The sequence below is a fragment of the Oryza sativa genome, chromosome 12 (assembly GCF_034140825.1).
Source record: "Oryza sativa Japonica Group chromosome 12, ASM3414082v1".
Classification (NCBI taxonomy): domain Eukaryota; kingdom Viridiplantae; phylum Streptophyta; class Magnoliopsida; order Poales; family Poaceae; genus Oryza; species Oryza sativa.
Genome location: NC_089046.1, coordinates 17,058,065 through 17,085,700, shown reverse-complemented (window position 1 = coordinate 17,085,700; position 27,636 = coordinate 17,058,065). Strand labels below are relative to the sequence as shown.

Genomic DNA, 27,636 nt, shown 5'->3' with positions numbered 1-27,636 from the left:
GTGTATTATTTGAAAATAATGCTCCACATAAAGGGTTCACGTATACCTTTATTTAATGGGTAAAAATATAGTGGTGTAAACTTTATTTTGGAAGAGATATATCATAATATAATCATATAAGTTATGATTATATAAAATTTAACTATATTAACTGTTATCTCGATTATATATATATGAAAAGAAAAAGGAGGGAGGGAGATGGAACCGTACGTACGTACGTACCTACGGATGGTGTGGAATTGTACGTTTTAAGATCAATATAGTTAATCTGACGGTTTCTAATAGTGGACCCACTATTTTAAAATCAACGGATAGATGCTTTTCTTTTTTCTCAGAATTTCTTTGATTTCTCTAATTTATTAGAGCGCCAACTGGTGGCTTAAGAGCGTTTGTAGGAAGATTAATGGACTTTTAGTATATAATAGATAGATAGACTAGTCGTCAACCCGTGCGTTGCACGGGTTATTATTAAAGCATGGTTGGAGCAATTTGATTAACATGCATACTACCTCAAAGTGCATAGTTAGCACAGGAAAATAAATATGATATAATTTCATAATTTGTAATTCAAAATTTATGAGAATCATAATTTTAGAGCTAATATACCAAGGTACCTTAGTTTGCAGGCTCAATCATAGATATCCAAATTGGTAATTATTTTCATGAATTCAATTCAAAAAAACTCAATGAACTGGTGTACTGCATGCTGTCTCAATTATTATAACAGAATCCATAATAAGTTTCTCTTATTTCATTCAAAATTATATAGATATCCATCTTAGTTTACAGTCTCAAATATATATTTTTTTTCATAATTTCATTTTTTTCAACTTTTTACAACTCGCCATGATGTAATTCCAAAATTGGAATTAATAAGCATACAGCTGTATTTTGTGCCGGTCCTGTGCATTCACACGGGCTATTTAATTTATAACATATTATTTTTCACCTATATTAGAAATATGGAAATCTTAAACTGAAAGTGTGAAATATCTCGGTCAATGAGCATCGTCAGCATTATTATCCTTTGTATTACATGATCTTTACTCATGGATGTATGTAAATATAGTATCAATATCATCAAAAAGAATATCACGGTTATAAAAGGGGAGGAATGAATAAGAAATATAAAGCACGTTATAATAAATATAATCTATTTCTCAAACACTGTAGATATAGATCACCCTTAAAAATTATATATAGATTCAGTAAAATGTTTTTTGTTGAAGCAACTGTTATATTATCTAATAGTTGAACTTACCTGAAATCTTGTGTGATAAATCTATGTTTGACTTGTGCAAAGCATAAACAAATTAACTAAGAAGTCTCGATAGCATACCTGAAAAAAGATAATATGTTCCATAGTATTTATCGAAGTTACTTTCAGCTGTAAAAACCCCGAAATAAAATAGTAGCACAATTTACACATGCATGGTGATAATATAAAACAAAGGCAAGGAGTTAGTGAATTTAGATTTATTTGAATAAGGCCTCCATACCAATTAGTATGCCAACCCATGAGAAAATGGACATTATGCCACTCTCAAGAGTGGGTTTCGCTGTAATGCCACTCCACAAAGTTGCTTCGCTAAAATGCCATCGCCAAGGAGTGCCAACCCGCTGCTTCGCTGATTCTCCATCTTCGCCGGATTAACGCACAAAATCGGCTGTGTTGTGACCAATGTGCCCCTGGCTCAGAAATTAGGTCACTGAGACAAGAGAAGGGGATTGAGAGGGCTGCAGGCGGCGGTGGCGGTGACCATTCTGCGGCGGCGGCGGTAAATCCGCGTTGCCGATGCCCTCCTCCTCCCTCCCTCCGACTGTTGCCAAGCAATTTTGGGATACCAAACGGACCTCCCCAGATGGTAATCTTAAAGTGGCCGATTTACCTTCTTTTGCAATCAGTTTCGCTACAGCACCTGCTGCTCTAGCTAATTGCCCACCCCTTCCACGTGTGATTTCTATGTTATGTATGGCCGTGCCTAAGGGCATATCGGTTGAAGTAGATTCTTCTTTTCTCTCAAAAAACCCCTTCCCAAACTGTACAAGCTTCTTCCAAAGCATACGGCTTTCTAGATGTATATGATGATCTCTAGACAGATAGATCTTATATGAATCGTATGATGAAGTACCACATAAGTGGATATATAGGAAAGGAATCCAAATCTGCCGAATCGCTCATGTTATGATCTTCTACATCCTAGGTCTCCGCGTTCCATCATCTGGCTTATGTTCTTCATGTAGCATTCATATCGAATGACTCTATGAAATTACGTCGATACTTCTACATATTATGGGTAACGTAGGAGACATCCCTATTTTCCCCCGGGGGTCTTAATTACCACAGCTTAGCTTTCAATTCGCCTCTGACCATCAAATTAAATGTGAATAACCCGTCCTCCTCTCTTTGAAACAAGGGGCGCTTGGCCGACACCGAGAGCAGCCGCCGGAAGCCGTCGTCATCATGCAGCGAAGACTTGCCGCCGGAAGCGATGATTTGGGAATGTCGCAAGGTAGCTCATATCATGCTCGGCTGCCTGTAGGATTTAGCGGCCGGCCTCCCTCTCGTTCGTTGCCCTAGGTGTGGCGCTGCAGGAGTCGAGTGCAGATCGATGAGGCATGGTGGAAAGGTTTTCTTCAAATGTGAGGAAAACGAACAAGATGTGAGTATTCCATTTGTTGCATTTGGTGTCTTTTGGTCTTTGTTACTAATGTGCATTTGTTACTAGGTGCCAAATTCTTGCAAGTTTTTCAAGTGGATCGAATGTTACAAGAAGATGGTTGAAGGATTGAGTCTACATGCAGTTGATGAAGCTCCCAGTGATGTTGCATTGGAGCATATGGTTGCTGCTCCTGTAGAGATGAAGCTGAGGTCGGTTGATGATGGAAAGATGGATAAGTTGATAAATTGGATTCAAGTTTTAGTGATGATCAACATAGGCCTGCTAGTTCTTTGTTTTATTGGCGTGCTTGTGATGATTTTCAAGTGAACTGGCTTCCCTAGAATTAGTACAAGGAATGTAAGCATTGCAATGTATCTATTTAGACTAATGAATGGCATCTTTTGATTGTCCTGCTTGCTTGCTGAAATATCAGGAATGGTATTATGTTATTTTCGATTGTTGTGCAATTACAAAAATTTGGGCATTTCCATTTGAGATGAGTAATTTTGGCATGTTTTATGCACAGGTGACAGATCTCCATGAAACATCAGTTCAGCACAAGTGCAAGAAGTTGTTTTGTAGGAAATAGTCCTGCAACACATAATTCCAGACAATAGCATCCATAATTTCAGCATAAGCATCCATATTTTCAGACAATGGCACATAAATTCAGTAAACGCATACATAATTTCAGACAATAGTGAAGGCATCCATAATTTCAGACAATAGCGGTGCAGCAGTGCACCACATAATCAAGCATCCATAGTTTCATACAAAACATGGCATAAGCATTTGTCCACATCACAATTTAGGTTCACACATAGCACTTAGGTTCAAATATATTACATTGGACTCCTCATGGAGCAAAATGGCCTAATAGATGAAGTTTTTAGGCTAATTCGACCAGACTAAAACTAAGTTCAGGTTTTAAGTTTCTTCTTTGGTGTGAGCTTCTTTCTAGGAGACATTCTGGGTTGCCAGCTTGGTGCTGCATTGCTTGTAGCCTGAGAGCTTGAAGCAGCAGGCTGAGAGCTTGAAGCCCCAATGTCAGCAGTAGGTTGAGAGCTTGAAGCCCTAATGTCAGCAGGCTGAGAGCTTGAAGATGGAATGTCAGCTGGCTGTGAATTAGAAGCTGGAATGTTCTGAGCTCCTCCCTTCATCAATGATGCTAGCCGGCTGTAAGCCATGGTATTTGAACAAATGAGTGAATAGACCGAAATAGGACAAAATCTAAAGTAATGTGAATGTATTTTAGATGATTACCTTCTTGTAATTCTTCCTAGACTTTCTTCAAGTATTGTCTGCACTGTTGGTCTTTTGGGACTAGGAATGTCAGAAGTGTTCCCATATTTTGTAGTGTTCCTCCTTGGCTTCCTCTTCCAGCAAATTACAATACAAAATAATGCATTACAGTTATGAAACTGTACTCCAGACAAAAAAAATTGGTATTAGTACACTAGCCTTTTTTTGATTCCATTAAGGGAACACTTGTAGCTTGTTTGAACATGACCAAATTCCCCACATCCCTTGCATCTTCTCTTGCCCCTTACCAGCACCCTCTTCCCTGAGTCATTATCAGTTGGAGTAGTTTTGGCTTTAGACTTGCCACCACCCTCCAGGCAACTTTTGATCCTAAGCTTTATGTATCTTCCATTTGTCTTCTTTGGCAAAGGTGCACCCAACACCCATGGCAATTCAACCTGTGGCCAGTAAGACTTGTCACCCAATGGCTCTATAATTCTCCTATAAGCCTTCCTGAACAGCTCAACTGAAAAATAGGGATTCACAAAGTCCTCAATGTTGACATCCCTATTTTGTTGAGAGGTTATCAAAGCCAATGCATGCTGACAGGGCTTTCCAGTGTGCTGCCACTCCTCACATGAGCAGTACTGATTGTAAGCCTTCACAACATGTTTCTCATGGGTGGTGCTGTTGTCAACAATCTCTGCACAGAAGCTATCAGATTTCACTACTGAGAGGTGACCCAAACCCCTAGTTCTTGCCTTAAGCTTCTGTGTTACAGCAGGCAAGATGTTCCCAGTCATCTTCTCTGCAATTCTTCTCCTCTTGTTCCACAATACCATAACCAACACTCTGTCTTGTCTGCAAGGTCACATATTGGCAATGTCTTATAATCCTTGATCCAATTGTTGAAACTCTCCGCCAGATTGTTAGTAATATAGTCACACTTTATTGCTGGATTGAAACCACTCCTCATCCACTTCAATGGATGATAGGCTTCAAGCCAAGGAAGAACATCACTACAAGCTTCAATAACTTCTTTTGTGTGACTTTGCCAAATCTCTTTCCTGTATGCCCTTGCTGCTGGGTATATGTGTGAGTGCACATCACCACCAAATCTCTTCACAAAGTTCTTCATCAAATGCCAGAAGCATTCCCTCTGCTCAGCATGCTCAAACACAGTATGTACAACCTTTTCTAAGCCTTTACATGCATCAGTACAAATAGCTAATGGATTCACATCTCCTATAGCCTTATGAAGTTGTCTCATGAACCACTCCCAATTATCCTAAGTTTCAGCATTAATGGACCCAAAAGCTAAAGGATACATCCAGTGATGCCCATCAACAGAAGTGGCAGCAGCCAAATGACCATTCCATCTTCCATTCAAAGCAACGGAATCTATACTAATATATGGCCTACATTCCTATAGGAAACCGTCTATGCAGGGCCTCAAAGCATAGAAAAACCTATGAAAAAATACTTTCCCACCAACCTCTACAGTGTCTATCTCTATCACACTCCCTAGTGAAGTTCTTAGAACCTCTGCCCTCCATCTATAAAGCATGTGAAAACTTTCTTCCCATGTCCCATATAGCTCAACCATAGCCTTTTCTCTACCTCTACATATAGTGTCATAGTTAATTGTGCACTCGTGATCTTCCATTAGTTGGGTCTACAAGGCTTTAGGGCCCATACCTGGATTCTTTTTAAGAATAGGAATTGCGTTACTTGCCACCCATTTAGCTGTTGGTGTGGTAGTCTTTCTTCTGCTGCTAGAAGTGCATGTATGCAAGTCTTGTAACACAGTCACCTACAAATTAAATGCAAGAATCCATCAATTCTGCAACCATTATGCCAAAATCAAACAAAAATCACTGAAATTAAATGCCATCACTGTCTTCTGGTTAGGTTGTTTATGCCCCACTATATGCCAAGGGCAACCTTCAACTTTGCAACCACCTATGTATCTTTCAGGGTCAGTTTTCACCAACTTCAACTCAAACTCAGCATTTATAGCAAACTGTCTCATTGCCAATCTAAATTCCTTCATGTTAGGGTACACTGTGCCAGCCTTCATGCAAGAATTATTGGGGTCATAGGCCATGACCCTCTCCCCTGGTACTTGATCATCGACAGGAATTGCTGCCCCAGTTATATCATCCTCATCAGCAACAGGAGAAGCACCAGGAGCAGCAGCAGCTGCTGCAGCACCGCCAACACCACCTGCAGCAGCACCAGCAACATCAGGACCTCCACCTCGAGCAGCAGCTTGTCTAGCCTCATCTGCAACCTCATCTTCAGCCCTCAAACCCAATAGCTCGTAGAATTTATCTTCCCCAACGATATAGTCTCCCTTCATCATCATTTCGAGCAAGAATCTCTAGGCTATCCCAATCGATATCGGAACTAGCTGGGGCAAAACCACCAGCTGGAACTTGAACTGGAACTGGCTCCACTATCCCATCCGGCGCAACAATATAAACAGATTTAATAGCATGGTCAATTTCGAGTTCGACCACAGCTAAACTAAGGGCAGGCTCCTCCTTGAGCCTGAAGAAAAAAAATAGTAGCGATTGTTACAGCAATATCTAACGGATTCGCAGCAGTCGGCAATCAAAGTAAATGAAAAATCAAGCTGACAAATGAAAGCATGGAGGCAAGCAAATTCTTACCCCACGACTAGCTCATGCCAGGTACAATCCATCGATTCCACCGTGTTTCTACCTCATGTCGGTGACGACGGCATCCGGAGGCTGCCCTCGGCGTCAACAAGAAGGGGTGAAGGCAAGGGGGGAGGGGGACTACGGCGGCGGCGGAGGCGGCAGCGGGTGGAATGGCGATGGCGACGAGATCGATCTAGGGCGCCACCATGAGCTAGAGCCAACGATGAGAGGGGAGGAGTGACTGCATCTCGATCCCCTTCTCTTGCCTCAGTAACCTAATTTCTGAGCCAGGGGCACATTGGTCACAACACAGCCGATTTTGTGCGTTAATCCGGCGAAGATGGAGAATCAGCGAAGCAGCGGGTTGGCACTCCTTGGCGATGGCATTTTAGCGAAGCAACTTTGCGGAGTGGCATTACAGCGAAACCCACTCTTGAGAGTGGCATAATGTCCATTTTCTCCCAACCCATGCGTTGCATACTCTATTAATATTCATATTATAAATAATAAAATTTTAATCATGTGATGAATGTGTTAGTTATATTTTAGAAAATAATTTCTTAGAATAAAATAATACTTGGTAATTACTAATTTCGAAATTAAAAATATTATTTTAATAAAATATGAAACATAAAATCTATGATGGATACACTCAATATTTATTAATCTGCATTATGGAATTATTAAAACTTAAAAGATAATAAGGTGTCCATAGTATTCGCAATGTTATTTCTTATTTAATATGAATTTTCAATACTATTCACAATACATTACGATCATATGATTTACCCAATCAACGGTTATATTTCTAGTTAACATGGGAGTTTTCTTCGAGAGCCGAATCAGTATAAGTGTTAATTCTAATTTTCAAATATTATTCTAGAAAACAGTAGATTAAATTTCATAATTGTTTTGACACTGTGGAATAAGAAAATATTTCTTTATTTTTTTTTGCGAACAAAATATTTCTTTAACAAAAGCATGCGTTGCATATATTAATTAAATCTACAAAATAGTGAAGTGCAAAAATAATGAATCGCGGATTTATAATATTGATGAAATTTATTGTGTAAAGGAGCTAGTGGAGGTCGAACAGGAGCAAACGTCAATACATGCACCTTTTTTTCGTTGATTTTGGAATACAGTACCATCAGGTATTTTTTGCCTATTTTGCCAGGTTATTTATATCACCTTGTACTCCTTGCCCTGTAGTTGATTTACAACCTTGCGCTGTTCCTGGTGATACCATTGCTATTAACGTTTTATCAGCATATATGTAAGCGGATTGAAAAAAACTTCTCATCGTAATTCCTTTGCATTCAACCGCCCCCAGCATACAGCGGCTCCTCTGCGGAGATCAATCTGCAACCTGCGCCTGCAGTCATTAACATCAGAATTGCTACTTTCATGCATCGCCCTGCATGGAATTTGTGTGTACCGTATACGTACCGCCTTACCTGAAGGAGTCCTGATTGATGTTGGTTCAGATAAAAATCAATTTTGGTCAGGGTCTGAGTCAATGGAGCTTAAATTGATGGCTCGAGCGACACCCGTCATTGGCGAAGAAGTACTGCTCGTGGCTGCCTCCAGCGAATTCCTCTCCTTGCGTTCCCATCTCTTCTTCTCGTGATACGTACGTGCGCTTGGAGATTAGTTCTGCCTCTCCCGGACGCTTTGGCTGGAGATTAGATTAGATGTGCTTTTTGAAAGAGCCCACGACCACTACACAATGTAAAAGCATAACATACAATCTACGGTCCTGATTAAACCACTTATTTATCTAACGGTTATATTTTTCTGGTTAACGTGGGAGCTAGTAGAAAGTGCTCAATTAGTATAGATATATAGAGGTATAGATTCTACAAATCAACATGCAAGCATATACAACGTCACCTCTCACATCATTCGCATAATATTTTACCAAATCTATCTATCATCTTTATAATATTTAATATATATACTTATCAATATGTTTTACATTAAAGCGTGGATATCATTTGTATTTTCATGATAAACTCCGATGTTTTATTTTTTTTCCTTTTTACTCATAGCTTGATTATCGAAAAAAATATATTGAGAATTGCTTTGTAATTACCTAGCCAAGCATGGGGAGTCACCTAGTACACAAAGTCTGTATGAAAAAAAAAAAAGAGGTAGCTAAGCCATCCCATTACTTCTCGTGTGCCACAATGCATGAAGTAAAGAAAGGGATATAGCTTAAAGAACCAACATTTGTAATGTTTCGCTAATAATTAAAGTTTGGATTTCATAGAGAACTTGTGGAATTGTGTTTTCTTCCCTAGCTTTTAAATTTTCAACCCTATGATGCTACGGGAAGGTTTGTACTATATTACATATAAGTTAAATTATAGTATAGTTACAACGTGATATTACAAATAGTTAAACAAATTATAACTCACTATAACATCTATATAATTTAGTATAAAAAGTTGCATATATTTTTTAATACTTTATATAAGTTATATTATAGTTATGGTAAAATTATATTATAACTATACTATATTATAGTAAATTTTAAAGGTTCCAAAAAAACTTGTCGTAGATTTTTAATAGTCCCCTTAAAGTTTTAAGCTGAAGAATGTAGAAAAAAATATATAGGCATTACAATTTTAAATGGTTTTACATTAAAGACTGTAGAAAAATTATAGGCCTTGCATTTTTAAACGGAGAGAGTATTTAAGTAGGAAAACCCCACTCCTACAAACACAAAGGTATGAGGGTATTTTTTTTAGTATTTGAATATGATTGGACTTTTTTTCATATCACCCTTTTTCTAGTAAGTGTATATATATATTCTAGTTCCAGTCCAATTAGAGCAAGTTTAATGGTATAGTCAACTGTTAGCTCTAATTAATCTATAGTTAGTCCAATAGTTAATTCATGCAATATTTAACTATAAATATATACTACATCATTAATAAGTAATCCCATATGTCATACGCATATTATGTCTTGAAGTTCATACTATAGCCTATTTTTTTTCTCTCTCCTCTCTTTATCTCCTTCACATATGCTTGTAGCTGACTTAGGCCATTCCCAACCCAAGACACTAGACAGTTTCTATAAACTCCACATCATTAGGAAATTAGTACTAGACACTACTCTTCCAATGCAAGCACCACTATTCTATACTAAAATTTAGTGCTACTTATCTCACATGATATTTTGAATGTTGTGTAGAAACCATGTCTCATGCATCTTTTCTTATTTATTCACTTGTTATATTATTTTTTATCCTAGGTGGCAGCTTGTTGGGTTGGGAATGGCCTAATAGTCTGGTATTGTTCATGCTCTTAACGCATGCATCCGCTCCTTTGTTCCCTTTGTTCAGGACCCTGTGTTCTCACTGGACCAGGAAGCTTCCTTTGTTTCACCTCGAGATCATTATTCATTAGTGCCTTCAGCGTTCCAAAGAAAAAGGAAAGTTGCCACCAGCCGACCAGCGTCGTCCACTCCTGTCCCTCTCGTCATTAATCACGCATTAGGTAGATTCGTGGTTCTTGATTTGAATAAGTCGAGCTCACCATCATGTTCCTATCCAGCCACATGGAAAAAGACGAGCAGAAGAAACGACAAGAATCCTACTCCCTCCGCCCATAATAAGCGTTGTTGTAGGTTTAATTGTCTAACTTTAATTATCCGTCTTATTTAAAATATTTTTATTGTTATTAGATGATAAAATATAAATAGTACTTTATGAGTGACTTAACTTTTCAATTTTTTTCATAATTTTTTTAAATAATATGGACGGTTACACGTTGGGCATGGAAACTTGCTTCACTTATAATGAGACGGAGGGAGTAATTAGCACAGACACGTCAGGAGGTAATTAAGTGGCGGGCGTTTTTCGGCCTATACAATAGACGCGTTTTCCTTTCCTTTTACGCAGCGAATCTGCGAATTTGAGCAAGACTCAGAAAAAACGAGATTAGCCTAACTTTTATACGTAATTAGTTCCTATAATCAGGTCAATCAAGATAAATGTTTCAGATAACATTTTTTTTATTTTTTACTAAAATTCTGAAAACTTTCAACTTGAATTTTGAAAACTTTTAAGTCAAGTTTTGACAACTTTCAGCTCGACTTTAAAAACGTTCAACTCAAATACTGAAAGCTTTCAATTGGAATTAAACACTTTCATCTCAAATTTGAAAAGCATTCAACCCACAGTTCAAAATTTTCACCTCAAAACTAAAAACTTTTATATCGAAATTTAAACTTACAACTCAAAATTCAAAATTTTCATCTCAAATTGAAAACTTTCATAAATCAAAATTCAAATATTTCAACTCAAATTTTAAAATTTTTGTTCAAATTTCGAAATCCGTCCATTACATATTTAAAACTTTCAACTATTTTTCAAAATTTTAACTAAATTATGTGTATGTGTTTTCTGAAAAATAATGCTAATGATGGTATTTTTTGCTAATTATGTAATTAGCGGTACGGACATGGTGCGCATAGGTGGGCCTGAGCGCTGGGAGTCGGACTAAGATTAATATATGACAAAATGGGAAAAGTGTGTGCTAACTATTCTATTGGCGCAGACACGCGAACTAGGCGCCCTACTGGCGCCTGGCGGCCATGGCTAGCGCTTTTTCTATACTCGACCGCTCCCTGACTTTTTCTGTCATTTAATTTTTCAAATTTCTGTTTTCAAGAGCATTCTTCAATTTACAGCTTCAATATATACGTGATATCATACCCCTAATAATTTCACAAAACTATTTGTGCTTCTTTATTTTATTTTTTTTCTTCTTCGTTTGCCTGCTCCTGGGCGTGTGATACTGTGATTAGCAGCCGGCAAGGCCTAAGCATGCATGAGTCCATGATTGGGCTTTAAGATGCTAGCCCGTGCATGCACCCGTAGCACTCATAGATGTATCCAGAATTCGCGAGACGGCAAGAGTACCCGTTTCCCACGCTGCAAGAAAATTACCGTCCAAAATTCCAAAGATTTATCTGACAATTTGATAGCTCCACGTGGACCAATCAGTAGTGGCAAACCTGTCGGCTTGAGATTAATAGATCAATAATAATATATATTATTTTGTCTTTAAAATGTTTTTTATATTAAAATTATTAACGACCCTAAATAAAAATTGTTAGTTACAAAATAGGAAGGAGAGAGGGAGGATTGCATACCTACAATGTAAGTACATCGAAAATGCTACGCCTCGGTCGCTCCCCCTCCCCCACGAAGCGCGGGTGCGCCCTGGCCCCACGATGTGTTCCTATCTATCTGCTACGTGTCCCCACCATATACTCCGTTGCAACAAATCACCTATATATTTTAGAAACCCTCTATTAAGGGAATTCGTTTCATTTTTTGTTCCACAAAAAATGTTTTACCTAGTGTACTCACAATGTTTCACTATGTATAGATATAATGTTGCAGTGAATTAAAGTATTCTTTTGCAACAAATCACCCACATATATTTTGAAAACCCTCTATTAAGAGAATTCGTTTCATTTTTTGTTCCACCAAAAATGTTTCACCTATTGTACTCATAATGTTTCACTATGTATAGATCTAATGTTGCAGTGAACGAAATATTCTTTTGCAACAAAATCACCCGTATATTTTGGAAACCCTCTATTAAGGGAATTCGTTTCATTTTTTGTTCCACGGAAAAATGTTTCAACTAGTGTACTTATAATGTTTCACTATGTATAGATCTAATATTGCACTGAACTGAAATATTCTTTCACTACTTGCAGAAACATGGCCTTCTGTGCTTCGGGTCCCCACTAGAAGTCGTCTGTTTTCTTTAGTAGCTTAAAGAAGGGCATCCCCCGCTCGCCAAGTCTTGAAACAAATCGGCTGAGCGCCGCCATGCATCCAGTCAGCTTCTGAACATCTTTCTGGGTACTTGGCGGTTTCATGTTGAGGATAGCAGTAACTTTCTCCGGGTTGGCTTGGATGCCCCTATGAGACACCATAAAACCAAGCAGCTTCCCTGACGGTACTCCGAAGGTGCACTTTTCAGGGTTTAATTTCATCCTGAAAGCGCGGATGCTCGCGAAGGTTTCTTCTAGATCCAAGATCAAATCATCCTTTTGCTTGGTCTTGACGACAACATCATCCACATAGGCTTCAACGTTGCGGCCAATCTGTGTTGAGAAGCATCTCTGGATCATACGTTGATAAGTTGCTCCTGCATTTTTTAGTCCGAACGGCATGGTGACGTAGCAATATGCTCCAAAGGGTGTGATGAATGAAGTCTTCAAGCAGTCGGATTCCTTCAGTCGGATCTGATGATACCCCGAGTAGCAGTCCAAAAAACTGAGAAGCTCACAGCCGGCGGTCGAGTCGACTACCTGGTCAATGCGAGGCAACCCAAAAGGATCTTTAGGGCAAGATTTGTTGAGGTCAGTATAATCAACACACATACGCCATTGCCCCGTTTTCTTCCATACTAGAACCGGGTTTGCCAGCCAGTCGGGATGAAGGACCTCTTTAATGAAGCCTGCCGCTAACAGCTTGGTTAATTCCTCCTTGATCGCGTCCTTTCTGTCTTGTGCGAATCGGCGGAGTCGTTGTTTGATAGGCTTGGCATCTTCTTTGACATGTAAGGAGTGCTCAATCACCTCTCTAGGAATACCGGGCATATCAGATGGTTTCCACGCAAAGATATCTTTATTGTTCTGAAGAAAGGTGATGAGCGCGCTTTCCTATTTACAATCTAACTCGGCGCCTATTACAGCAGTTTTAGTAGAATCAGAGGGATCTAGGGGAATCTTTTTAGTCTTGGCTTCGCTTTCTCCACTTTTTGAAGTCTTGGTAGCGGGCACTTCTCCTTCGCTCGTCGCGGCTGCAGCCAGTCGGATATCCTCTCGGGCAGACGCCATCTCGCGGGTTTGGGCCATGTCGCAACTCTCCTTGTCGCATGTGACGGCTTGTTTGATGTCGCTCCGTAGGGATAGGACTCCTCGGGGACCAGGCATCTTCATCATCATGTAAGTGTAGTGCGGAACGGCCATAAACTTGGCTAACGCCGGGCGTCCGAGTATGGCATGGTATGCTGTCTCGAAATCGGCGACTTCAAAGCTGATATTCTCTGTGCGGAAGTTTTCCCGGGTGCCAAAGGTGACCGGGAGAGTGATCTGGCCGAGTGGAGTTGCGGATAATCCTGGAATTACGCCGTGAAAAGGCGCATTGCTTGGTTTTAGCTCGGAGCGAGGAATCTGCATATCATCCAAGGTCTTGGCGAAGAGGATATTGAGTGCACTGCCACCGTCGATGAGGGTTCTGCGAAGCTTGACATTGCGGACCACTGGGTCTAGTACCAGGGGGTACCGCCCCGGGTGGACCACTCGGTCAGGATGATCCGAGCGGTCAAACTTGATTGCAATCTCTGACCATCGAAGATATTGGGGCGTGTCGGGCTGAACAGCATTGATCTCCCGTTCGGTCAACTTTTGCTTCCTTTTAGACTCATAAGCCAGGGGGCCGCCGAAGATATGGTTGAGTTCCTTGCGGTGGTCTTGAAATCCTGCCGGGGTGTCGCCGTCGTCCTTCTTCCTCGACGTGCTTTGTTCTTCGTCGGAGTTTTTCCGTGTAGTCTTGGTGTATTGCTCCGCAAACTGCTTGTAGACGAAACAATCTTTGGCCACGTGGTTGGAGTTAGGATGGTGCGGGCATTGGGAGTTCATGATCTTGTCGAACGTGTTGACGCGCGAACGCTGTCGAGAAGAGTGAGTGGCGGTTGCAACAAGTTCCTCAGGCTTACGCTTGCGGTCCTTATGGTTGTTACTTCCACCTCCTCCCGTAGCCGGCGTACCCTTGTTTGGCTTCCAACTGGGACCCGACTGCTTTGATGCGGTGACGGCGTCTTCAGCTTTGGCGTACTCGTTGGCCTTTTCAAACATGAGCTTGACTGTCCTGGGAGGCTTGCGCCCGAACTTGCCGACCAATTCTTCGTGGCGAATCCCTTTGGTAAATGCGGCGATGATAACGTCGTCGGTGATGTCGGAGATCTTGTTACGTTGTTCAGAAAATCGCCGGATGTAATCTCGAAGGGATTCTCCGGACTTCTGAATAACGTTGTAGAGGTCGTATTGTGTGCCGGGACGCTCGAAGGTGCCTTGGAAGTTGGCGATGAAGTGGTCGCGTAATTCAGCCCAAGATCCAATTGTACCATGGGGCAATCCATGGAGCCAAGATCGGGCGGAATCTGCTAAAGCCACTGGTAAATAGTTCGCCATGGCCTTGTTGTCTCCTCCTGCTGCGCGGATTGCGAGACCGTAGACGGTAAGCCACGATTCGGGGTTAGTGGTACCGTCGTACTTCTCTATTCCAGTCGGCTTGAAGCCGGCTGGCCAATCCACTCGACGCAGGTCATCGGTGAAGGCTGCTACTCCGTCAAGGTCGTCGTCGTGGCGGTCCGGCGAATGATGATGGCCTCGAGCTGCTCGGCGTTGTATGATTGTGTCGCGAAGATCGACGGGGCGGCGACGAGGTGGTGAGCGAGGCCGTTCCACTCGGCGCTCCCTATGATGATCGGGAGGCGAGTGAATGGACCGCTCGTCGTGACCCCTGCTCCTGCGATTGGATCCTGCGCCGGTGATGCTGAGGCTTGGATGACGGTAGTCATGAGATCGGAAGTGGGGAACTCGGCTGCCAGTCGGCGTGTAGACGCTTTCGGAGTTGACTGGGACTGAAGCCGCGATCATGGTCTTCGTCTGGTTCAAGATGTTGACGACGTGATCAGATTGATTGAGCTCGTTTTCTTTGAGGAGGGTGTCGAGGAGGGTGATCGCGGCAACCGCATTCTGTTGAGGGGTGCGGAAAACCGGCGTTCCTTCAACATCTTGTTGGCCGATGAGATCACGCGCTCGGCGCCCTGCTTCCAAAGCTCGCTGCCGTCGATCCTCAGCCTCCTTCGCGGTCCGCTCACGCTCCTGCTGCTCACGCCGTTGCCGTTCTTGTTCTTGTGCTTGATGCTCCTCCTCCAGTCGGCGACGCTCAGTCTCGCGACGTGCTTCGGTCTCCCGGGCTTGGCGTTGCTCCTCCGTCTCGTTATTGGCCATGAAGACGCCGAAGAAGAGAGGGGTGTAGTTGTCATCTAGGCTTTCGTCGAAGTCGTCGAGATCCGGGTCGTTGTAGAGAGAGCTGAACTCGTCGTATTCCACGATGTCGGTGGGGCGCGAGTCGACGGTGGGAGAGCTGTAGTAGCCATCCAGCTGATCCGTCGAAACCGTGCCGAGTGGTTGGAGGATGACGCCGACTTCCCTGAAGCTAGGCGAGATCGGTGTTGAAGCCGACTTCCGCCTAGGCCTACGGGATGGAGACGCTGTCGTGATGGAGATGGCCGCCAAATCATCGGGGAGCTTCATCAAGACCGGTGGGTAAGCCCCATCATCTTGATCTGGTGTCGTTGGAGAAGATGCGATCTCGCCCGAGTGGTTTGAAGCCGACTCGATTGAGATGGTCTTGGGGTAACTTTTAGCCGCGTTTGGGAGTCCAAACGGGACTGAAATCCGGTTCTCTCCCGACTGGTTTGACCCCGAGTCAAGGAGAGAGATCTTGCCGAAGTTGTTGGTGACGAAGTCGAGGCTGCCGAACCGAAACGTCTGCCCGGGTGGGAAGACGAGGTCGTCGATGCCGGAGACGGAACCCATTGCACTGATCGGCGAAAAGCTTGACGCTACCCCTACCTGGCGCGCCAACTGTCGAAACTAGATTTCGGCAATAATAAAAGGGGGTGGCTATCAAGCTAGAAAAGTGTATGGGTTTGGAGACAAAGGATTTATACAGGTTCAGGCCTTCTTATTCAAGAAGTAATACCCTACTCCTGTCCGGGGATGAATCCGCCGAGTGTATTATTGATTGTATGATTTGGAGAAAATCAACATCCGCCCCTAGAGGCACCCGGACCCCCCTTATATATGGGAAGGAGTCCGTGTTACAAAAGATAATCTATATCCCTAACGGAATATGTAGATACAGATAAAATACAGCCGTAACCGACTAAGTCTCAAGGTGTTTCCTTGATGTACAAGTTAAGAAACAAACCCGAGATACAAATAAGATATTCTATCTATATTCGGTATCCTGTATTCAGCCCAAATACCGTCGCCGTGTAGATATGGGATATCCATAATCTCCACACATATATATAAACATATAATTATCAGAATTTACAAGGTTGACCAGACGAATTATGGAGCGTGAAATAATAGATCCAGAACATAAGTCGTAATACACCACTATTTTTATATATTTTGCCATTTTATGGTATGGCTTATGCTAGCTTAAGTGACTAATAAACCCGTACGCACCATTACACGGAAGTCAGGTAAAATAGGACACGCAAACCGAGGAGGCCAAGAAGTAGCAGCCCTCATCATGTATCAGCCCCTGTCTAGCTTTCTTCTGTGTTAGGTTTGTTCCTCTTTGTTGGCCTCTTCCTCGATTGTGTCCATAGGAGGTGTTGCTGATTCCATCTTGGCCTTCTTCAGTGTTTCCACTAAACCTGCCAGGCACTCGTCCGCGTCTCTCTTCCTCTTGCACCGTAGCATGTGATTACCGGCCACGTCTGCCGGTGCGTCGATCTCATCGATCAGTCGACTGATTTCACCGTTCCTCTTACCCCGCGGCATGAGGTTATCGGCAACATCTGCCGGAGTCGTGTCGGTCTCGTCGAGCAGTCTCCCGATTTCACCAAAAAGCGAGTGCTCGGTGATGTCCAGGTAGCTCTTGGCCAGCACCTTAAAGGCATCGAGGCGGCAGTAGGACATCTCGATGTGCTTGTCCATCCTCCCCGGCCGAATCAGCGCCGGGTCGAGCCTGTCAACGTGGTTCGTTGTGAACACGAACACCCTCTCGCTGCCGCACGCCGACCACAGCCCATCGACGAAGCTGAGTAGGCCTGACAGCGTCACTTTGCTTTTATCATCAGTCTTGTTGGAAAGCTCGACCAGCACATGGTTGTTGTCGACTTCGTCGCTGTTGTCCATCTTCTTGCCCTTGCGCTTGGTAGTGAGCTCGACCTCGATGGCGTCGATGTCCTCGATAACGATGATGGATTTGTCCGTCGTATCGAGGAAGAGCTTCCGCAGCTCGGCGTTATCCTTGACAGATGTTAGGTCGAGGTCGTAGACGTCGTAGTCGAGGAAATTGGCCATAGCCCCAATCATAGTGGTCTTGCCAGTGCCCGGTGGCCCATACAGAAGGTAGCCCCGCTTCCACGCCTTGCCGACCTTGGAGTGGTATTCCTTCCCCTTCTGGAACGCCCTGAGATCGTCCATAATCTCAACCTTCTTGGCATGGTCCATGGCGAGCATGTCGAACGTCGACGGGGGATTGTACGGGACACTGGTCCACATGCTGATCTCCCCTTGTTTGGAGTGGTTGGTGAACAGCAGCCTCTGCCGGTCCTTGGCGGTTAGCTCGCGCCACCGCCGGATGATGCCGGGCAGGTAGGTCTTGAGCACGAGCTGGCGGTGGCGCTTGTGGAACACCAGCCTGTAGCACCGCGGCTCGTCCGTGTCCCCGGGGAACATGCTGATGATGGTGCTCCCTGTGTTCTTGGAGGCCTTGGGGTACAGCCTCCACCACATGCGAGCACCATCCAAGCAGTCGACGACCTCCTGGTTCTCGTCTAGAATCACAAGCGGGTCATCCCCGATGTTGTTGCCGAGCTTGGCCTTGAGCTTGGTTGCGCTGCCCAGGCACGCGCTCCTCAGGTAGGTGGAGACGGCGTCGAACATCTTGTTCCGCCGGAACCGCTCCTCGCCGTACTCGGACACGGTGATCTGCTCGTAGGGGTTGAAGTAGGACATAACCATGGGGACCACGCTACTGATGATGTACCTAGCCTCCTCGTGGACGTGCTCCGGCATCCGGGACCAAAGCAAGCCCACGCCGGCCATGGCCGACCCGAACCCTACCCACGTCTCCAGAGTCGCCATGGCTGCGCAGTGCAGTACGACGTCACTCCTTTGCTTAATCAAGCTGGCAAGCTAGGAGCTCTCTGTGTAATTAATAGCTGCCGATTGTGGATGTGTATGTCTCTCCCTCCATCGTCGCTTCTCTGGCCCCAGCTTATATAAGGGTGTTCCTTGGGTGTAAAGGTCTCGAAGTATACGGACACGTATTTGAATTATTAAACGTAGACTAATAACAAAACAAATTATAGATTTCGCATGTAAACTGTGTGATAAATTTATTAAAACTAATTAATCCGTCATTAGCAAATGTTCACTGTTAAATCATGGTGTAATTAGACTCAAAAGATTTATCTCGTAATTTACGTGTAAACTGTGCAATTATTTTTTCCCCCACATTTAATACACTATACATATATCTAAACATTTAATGTGACATTTTTTACCAAAATTTTTAGATCTAAACGAGGCCTAACCGGTGATTTAGCGCGTAAATTAATGATCCACAGTTCCACACCGTTTCAGCGTGGAAGAAGGTGTGAGAACGCGCGCGTCGTTGAAGCTTCGTTGAAGGAAAGAGGTCGAGGTCTTTGTTTGGACGTGTCTCTCTATAATAGGGGGCTCCACTGGTCGTGCAACTATATATAGGTCAACCATGGCAATCAGCAATCATGCCACAATCTAACCTATATTTTCATAAAGTTATAATTATAGCCATATAACCATGCCACATCATCACCCATTAGCAATAATTATTTATTTAACCTCATGCAAGCATACAACATCATATATCACGTCCAATTTATTTAACTAGGAAGGTAGCCCGCGCATTCACGCGGGCATGCGTCGTACGCCAAGTTTGAGGTATTTATAAAAGCGACATTTAACAGGAGAACATCTGCCACAATTTCTCCATACATTATTTTTGTCAGCATTAATTAATTCTTTAATAATATTCTAACCTATTAGATTTATATTATATCAAATATAAGTAGTATCTATAAGTAATTATTTATAATATTCTTCATCATTTTAAAAAAAAGGTAGATTTATTTTCTTTAGAAAACATGTCAACGAAAGTAAAAGTAAGTGTAAAATAAAAATTAAGGTGTTTTTATTTTTTTAATTGTATAATATATTATCATAATATGTTAAAGGATGAATTGGGTGGGACATTAATCTACACAAAAAATGCACGGGTTTATATAGCCTAATATGATTGATATATTTTGAGAGGCGATCTACCTATGAACATTTCATGTAGAGTGAATGAGAGGCTCCACGCAACCTAGCAGGAATACAATAACGTCGAAATATCATTGCACAGTAATATTTTTAAAATGTCATGTACCATGAATAAACACTTGTTAGAAACAATGGTTCTACCGGTTTAAAAGGTATAGGAGCGCACACATGCATGTTATGCAGTGAGCCAGACAGAGATTCTGATAGAATTTGTTTTTTCCGAAAAGATAGATATGATGGTATAAAAATTGGGTCCATCGGTTTAAGTGGAAACCGATGGTCGATTATATGAGTGTTTTTGTAATTAATAGAATGCCACATAGCGACTTAGAAGTGTTTAGGAGTGCTAGGAGCAATCATATGTATGATTTAGATGCTATGATCATTTTAAGATCGTTTATTTATCTTTTAAATTTAAAATATCATTTATTTACAAAAGCATCAAGATCAATTCGTATATGTAAATAGCCCCCAGGTGTATGTTGTGAGGAATTAATAAAGTTTTTTTATGAAGAAATTAATTAAGTTGGTAGAAAGTCATTAGATGTCTAATAATGTACTTTTAATGGGTTTAACAGTTTCATTAAAAAATAAGCTAGCATATTTTGATTTTCAATGACAAATTTTAATATTTTCTTTTATTTAGTGGAGCACTCAAGATGGATGTAGGTCTAGAACGCAATAAATCTAATATAGATATTAAAATTATATATTTATTTGAAAAATAAAAATAGATATATAATTTATGGTACAAATAATTGTAAAGACTCGTAAAATTAATCCGGCCTTTATTAAAAAGTCTAAAATAGCACGTTTAAGTATAAATTAGTTAATATATTTCTTTGTTAGTTTAATGCGTACAGAATGTAACGATATAAACTTTATAAACTTTATTTAAATAGTGTATTATTTGAAAATAATGCTCCACATAAAGGGTTCACGTATACCTTTATTTAATGGGTAAAAATATAGTGGTGTAAACTTTATTTTGGAAGAGATATATCATAATATAATCATATAAGTTATGATTATATAAAATTTAACTATATTAACTGTTATCTCGATTATATATATATGAAAAGAAAAAGGAGGGAGGGAGATGGAACCGTACGTACGTACGTACCTACGGATGGTGTGGAATTGTACGTTTTAAGATCAATATAGTTAATCTGACGGTTTCTAATAGTGGACCCACTATTTTAAAATCAACGGATAGATGCTTTTCTTTTTTCTCAGAATTTCTTTGATTTCTCTAATTTATTAGAGCGCCAACTGGTGGCTTAAGAGCGTTTGTAGGAAGATTAATGGACTTTTAGTATATAATAGATAGATAGACTAGTCGTCAACCCGTGCGTTGCACGGGTTATTATTAAAGCATGGTTGGAGCAATTTGATTAACATGCATACTACCTCAAAGTGCATAGTTAGCACAGGAAAATAAATATGATATAATTTCATAATTTGTAATTCAAAATTTATGAGAATCATAATTTTAGAGCTAATATACCAAGGTACCTTAGTTTGCAGGCTCAATCATAGATATCCAAATTGGTAATTATTTTCATGAATTCAATTCAAAAAAACTCAATGAACTGGTGTACTGCATGCTGTCTCAATTATTATAACAGAATCCATAATAAGTTTCTCTTATTTCATTCAAAATTATATAGATATCCATCTTAGTTTACAGTCTCAAATATATATTTTTTTTCATAATTTCATTTTTTTCAACTTTTTACAACTCGCCATGATGTAATTCCAAAATTGGAATTAATAAGCATACAGCTGTATTTTGTGCCGGTCCTGTGCATTCACACGGGCTATTTAATTTATAACATATTATTTTTCACCTATATTAGAAATATGGAAATCTTAAACTGAAAGTGTGAAATATCTCGGTCAATGAGCATCGTCAGCATTATTATCCTTTGTATTACATGATCTTTACTCATGGATGTATGTAAATATAGTATCAATATCATCAAAAAGAATATCACGGTTATAAAAGGGGAGGAATGAATAAGAAATATAAAGCACGTTATAATAAATATAATCTATTTCTCAAACACTGTAGATATAGATCACCCTTAAAAATTATATATAGATTCAGTAAAATGTTTTTTGTTGAAGCAACTGTTATATTATCTAATAGTTGAACTTACCTGAAATCTTGTGTGATAAATCTATGTTTGACTTGTGCAAAGCATAAACAAATTAACTAAGAAGTCTCGATAGCATACCTGAAAAAAGATAATATGTTCCATAGTATTTATCGAAGTTACTTTCAGCTGTAAAAACCCCGAAATAAAATAGTAGCACAATTTACACATGCATGGTGATAATATAAAACAAAGGCAAGGAGTTAGTGAATTTAGATTTATTTGAATAAGGCCTCCATACCAATTAGTATGCCAACCCATGAGAAAATGGACATTATGCCACTCTCAAGAGTGGGTTTCGCTGTAATGCCACTCCACAAAGTTGCTTCGCTAAAATGCCATCGCCAAGGAGTGCCAACCCGCTGCTTCGCTGATTCTCCATCTTCGCCGGATTAACGCACAAAATCGGCTGTGTTGTGACCAATGTGCCCCTGGCTCAGAAATTAGGTCACTGAGACAAGAGAAGGGGATTGAGAGGGCTGCAGGCGGCGGTGGCGGTGACCATTCTGCGGCGGCGGCGGTAAATCCGCGTTGCCGATGCCCTCCTCCTCCCTCCCTCCGACTGTTGCCAAGCAATTTTGGGATACCAAACGGACCTCCCCAGATGGTAATCTTAAAGTGGCCGATTTACCTTCTTTTGCAATCAGTTTCGCTACAGCACCTGCTGCTCTAGCTAATTGCCCACCCCTTCCACGTGTGATTTCTATGTTATGTATGGCCGTGCCTAAGGGCATATCGGTTGAAGTAGATTCTTCTTTTCTCTCAAAAAACCCCTTCCCAAACTGTACAAGCTTCTTCCAAAGCATACGGCTTTCTAGATGTATATGATGATCTCTAGACAGATAGATCTTATATGAATCGTATGATGAAGTACCACATAAGTGGATATATAGGAAAGGAATCCAAATCTGCCGAATCGCTCATGTTATGATCTTCTACATCCTAGGTCTCCGCGTTCCATCATCTGGCTTATGTTCTTCATGTAGCATTCATATCGAATGACTCTATGAAATTACGTCGATACTTCTACATATTATGGGTAACGTAGGAGACATCCCTATTTTCCCCCGGGGGTCTTAATTACCACAGCTTAGCTTTCAATTCGCCTCTGACCATCAAATTAAATGTGAATAACCCGTCCTCCTCTCTTTGAAACAAGGGGCGCTTGGCCGACACCGAGAGCAGCCGCCGGAAGCCGTCGTCATCATGCAGCGAAGACTTGCCGCCGGAAGCGATGATTTGGGAATGTCGCAAGGTAGCTCATATCATGCTCGGCTGCCTGTAGGATTTAGCGGCCGGCCTCCCTCTCGTTCGTTGCCCTAGGTGTGGCGCTGCAGGAGTCGAGTGCAGATCGATGAGGCATGGTGGAAAGGTTTTCTTCAAATGTGAGGAAAACGAACAAGATGTGAGTATTCCATTTGTTGCATTTGGTGTCTTTTGGTCTTTGTTACTAATGTGCATTTGTTACTAGGTGCCAAATTCTTGCAAGTTTTTCAAGTGGATCGAATGTTACAAGAAGATGGTTGAAGGATTGAGTCTACATGCAGTTGATGAAGCTCCCAGTGATGTTGCATTGGAGCATATGGTTGCTGCTCCTGTAGAGATGAAGCTGAGGTCGGTTGATGATGGAAAGATGGATAAGTTGATAAATTGGATTCAAGTTTTAGTGATGATCAACATAGGCCTGCTAGTTCTTTGTTTTATTGGCGTGCTTGTGATGATTTTCAAGTGAACTGGCTTCCCTAGAATTAGTACAAGGAATGTAAGCATTGCAATGTATCTATTTAGACTAATGAATGGCATCTTTTGATTGTCCTGCTTGCTTGCTGAAATATCAGGAATGGTATTATGTTATTTTCGATTGTTGTGCAATTACAAAAATTTGGGCATTTCCATTTGAGATGAGTAATTTTGGCATGTTTTATGCACAGGTGACAGATCTCCATGAAACATCAGTTCAGCACAAGTGCAAGAAGTTGTTTTGTAGGAAATAGTCCTGCAACACATAATTCCAGACAATAGCATCCATAATTTCAGCATAAGCATCCATATTTTCAGACAATGGCACATAAATTCAGTAAACGCATACATAATTTCAGACAATAGTGAAGGCATCCATAATTTCAGACAATAGCGGTGCAGCAGTGCACCACATAATCAAGCATCCATAGTTTCATACAAAACATGGCATAAGCATTTGTCCACATCACAATTTAGGTTCACACATAGCACTTAGGTTCAAATATATTACATTGGACTCCTCATGGAGCAAAATGGCCTAATAGATGAAGTTTTTAGGCTAATTCGACCAGACTAAAACTAAGTTCAGGTTTTAAGTTTCTTCTTTGGTGTGAGCTTCTTTCTAGGAGACATTCTGGGTTGCCAGCTTGGTGCTGCATTGCTTGTAGCCTGAGAGCTTGAAGCAGCAGGCTGAGAGCTTGAAGCCCCAATGTCAGCAGTAGGTTGAGAGCTTGAAGCCCTAATGTCAGCAGGCTGAGAGCTTGAAGATGGAATGTCAGCTGGCTGTGAATTAGAAGCTGGAATGTTCTGAGCTCCTCCCTTCATCAATGATGCTAGCCGGCTGTAAGCCATGGTATTTGAACAAATGAGTGAATAGACCGAAATAGGACAAAATCTAAAGTAATGTGAATGTATTTTAGATGATTACCTTCTTGTAATTCTTCCTAGACTTTCTTCAAGTATTGTCTGCACTGTTGGTCTTTTGGGACTAGGAATGTCAGAAGTGTTCCCATATTTTGTAGTGTTCCTCCTTGGCTTCCTCTTCCAGCAAATTACAATACAAAATAATGCATTACAGTTATGAAACTGTACTCCAGACAAAAAAAATTGGTATTAGTACACTAGCCTTTTTTTGATTCCATTAAGGGAACACTTGTAGCTTGTTTGAACATGACCAAATTCCCCACATCCCTTGCATCTTCTCTTGCCCCTTACCAGCACCCTCTTCCCTGAGTCATTATCAGTTGGAGTAGTTTTGGCTTTAGACTTGCCACCACCCTCCAGGCAACTTTTGATCCTAAGCTTTATGTATCTTCCATTTGTCTTCTTTGGCAAAGGTGCACCCAACACCCATGGCAATTCAACCTGTGGCCAGTAAGACTTGTCACCCAATGGCTCTATAATTCTCCTATAAGCCTTCCTGAACAGCTCAACTGAAAAATAGGGATTCACAAAGTCCTCAATGTTGACATCCCTATTTTGTTGAGAGGTTATCAAAGCCAATGCATGCTGACAGGGCTTTCCAGTGTGCTGCCACTCCTCACATGAGCAGTACTGATTGTAAGCCTTCACAACATGTTTCTCATGGGTGGTGCTGTTGTCAACAATCTCTGCACAGAAGCTATCAGATTTCACTACTGAGAGGTGACCCAAACCCCTAGTTCTTGCCTTAAGCTTCTGTGTTACAGCAGGCAAGATGTTCCCAGTCATCTTCTCTGCAATTCTTCTCCTCTTGTTCCACAATACCATAACCAACACTCTGTCTTGTCTGCAAGGTCACATATTGGCAATGTCTTATAATCCTTGATCCAATTGTTGAAACTCTCCGCCAGATTGTTAGTAATATAGTCACACTTTATTGCTGGATTGAAACCACTCCTCATCCACTTCAATGGATGATAGGCTTCAAGCCAAGGAAGAACATCACTACAAGCTTCAATAACTTCTTTTGTGTGACTTTGCCAAATCTCTTTCCTGTATGCCCTTGCTGCTGGGTATATGTGTGAGTGCACATCACCACCAAATCTCTTCACAAAGTTCTTCATCAAATGCCAGAAGCATTCCCTCTGCTCAGCATGCTCAAACACAGTATGTACAACCTTTTCTAAGCCTTTACATGCATCAGTACAAATAGCTAATGGATTCACATCTCCTATAGCCTTATGAAGTTGTCTCATGAACCACTCCCAATTATCCTAAGTTTCAGCATTAATGGACCCAAAAGCTAAAGGATACATCCAGTGATGCCCATCAACAGAAGTGGCAGCAGCCAAATGACCATTCCATCTTCCATTCAAAGCAACGGAATCTATACTAATATATGGCCTACATTCCTATAGGAAACCGTCTATGCAGGGCCTCAAAGCATAGAAAAACCTATGAAAAAATACTTTCCCACCAACCTCTACAGTGTCTATCTCTATCACACTCCCTAGTGAAGTTCTTAGAACCTCTGCCCTCCATCTATAAAGCATGTGAAAACTTTCTTCCCATGTCCCATATAGCTCAACCATAGCCTTTTCTCTACCTCTACATATAGTGTCATAGTTAATTGTGCACTCGTGATCTTCCATTAGTTGGGTCTACAAGGCTTTAGGGCCCATACCTGGATTCTTTTTAAGAATAGGAATTGCGTTACTTGCCACCCATTTAGCTGTTGGTGTGGTAGTCTTTCTTCTGCTGCTAGAAGTGCATGTATGCAAGTCTTGTAACACAGTCACCTACAAATTAAATGCAAGAATCCATCAATTCTGCAACCATTATGCCAAAATCAAACAAAAATCACTGAAATTAAATGCCATCACTGTCTTCTGGTTAGGTTGTTTATGCCCCACTATATGCCAAGGGCAACCTTCAACTTTGCAACCACCTATGTATCTTTCAGGGTCAGTTTTCACCAACTTCAACTCAAACTCAGCATTTATAGCAAACTGTCTCATTGCCAATCTAAATTCCTTCATGTTAGGGTACACTGTGCCAGCCTTCATGCAAGAATTATTGGGGTCATAGGCCATGACCCTCTCCCCTGGTACTTGATCATCGACAGGAATTGCTGCCCCAGTTATATCATCCTCATCAGCAACAGGAGAAGCACCAGGAGCAGCAGCAGCTGCTGCAGCACCGCCAACACCACCTGCAGCAGCACCAGCAACATCAGGACCTCCACCTCGAGCAGCAGCTTGTCTAGCCTCATCTGCAACCTCATCTTCAGCCCTCAAACCCAATAGCTCGTAGAATTTATCTTCCCCAACGATATAGTCTCCCTTCATCATCATTTCGAGCAAGAATCTCTAGGCTATCCCAATCGATATCGGAACTAGCTGGGGCAAAACCACCAGCTGGAACTTGAACTGGAACTGGCTCCACTATCCCATCCGGCGCAACAATATAAACAGATTTAATAGCATGGTCAATTTCGAGTTCGACCACAGCTAAACTAAGGGCAGGCTCCTCCTTGAGCCTGAAGAAAAAAAATAGTAGCGATTGTTACAGCAATATCTAACGGATTCGCAGCAGTCGGCAATCAAAGTAAATGAAAAATCAAGCTGACAAATGAAAGCATGGAGGCAAGCAAATTCTTACCCCACGACTAGCTCATGCCAGGTACAATCCATCGATTCCACCGTGTTTCTACCTCATGTCGGTGACGACGGCATCCGGAGGCTGCCCTCGGCGTCAACAAGAAGGGGTGAAGGCAAGGGGGGAGGGGGACTACGGCGGCGGCGGAGGCGGCAGCGGGTGGAATGGCGATGGCGACGAGATCGATCTAGGGCGCCACCATGAGCTAGAGCCAACGATGAGAGGGGAGGAGTGACTGCATCTCGATCCCCTTCTCTTGCCTCAGTAACCTAATTTCTGAGCCAGGGGCACATTGGTCACAACACAGCCGATTTTGTGCGTTAATCCGGCGAAGATGGAGAATCAGCGAAGCAGCGGGTTGGCACTCCTTGGCGATGGCATTTTAGCGAAGCAACTTTGCGGAGTGGCATTACAGCGAAACCCACTCTT

General features: G+C 41.8%; 1 protein-coding gene and 2 pseudogenes across 1 annotated transcript; all 3 read right to left on the bottom strand.

Annotated features, from left to right (window-relative positions):
- Positions 1–3,583: 3,583 nt before the first annotated feature.
- Positions 3,584–6,637, bottom strand: LOC136354565 (uncharacterized; annotated as a pseudogene).
- A 10,052-nt stretch (positions 6,638–16,689) lies between these two features.
- On the bottom strand, positions 16,690–18,618 carry LOC4352195 (AAA-ATPase At3g28580). The gene has a single exon (XM_015763081.3). The coding sequence runs from the start codon at positions 18,506–18,508 to the stop codon at positions 16,976–16,978; it is 1,533 nt and encodes a 510-aa protein (XP_015618567.1). The 5' UTR covers positions 18,509–18,618; the 3' UTR covers positions 16,690–16,975.
- Positions 18,619–24,213: 5,595 nt separating this feature from the next.
- On the bottom strand, positions 24,214–27,267 carry LOC136354564 (uncharacterized; annotated as a pseudogene).
- Between the last annotated feature and the right edge of the window lie 369 nt (positions 27,268–27,636).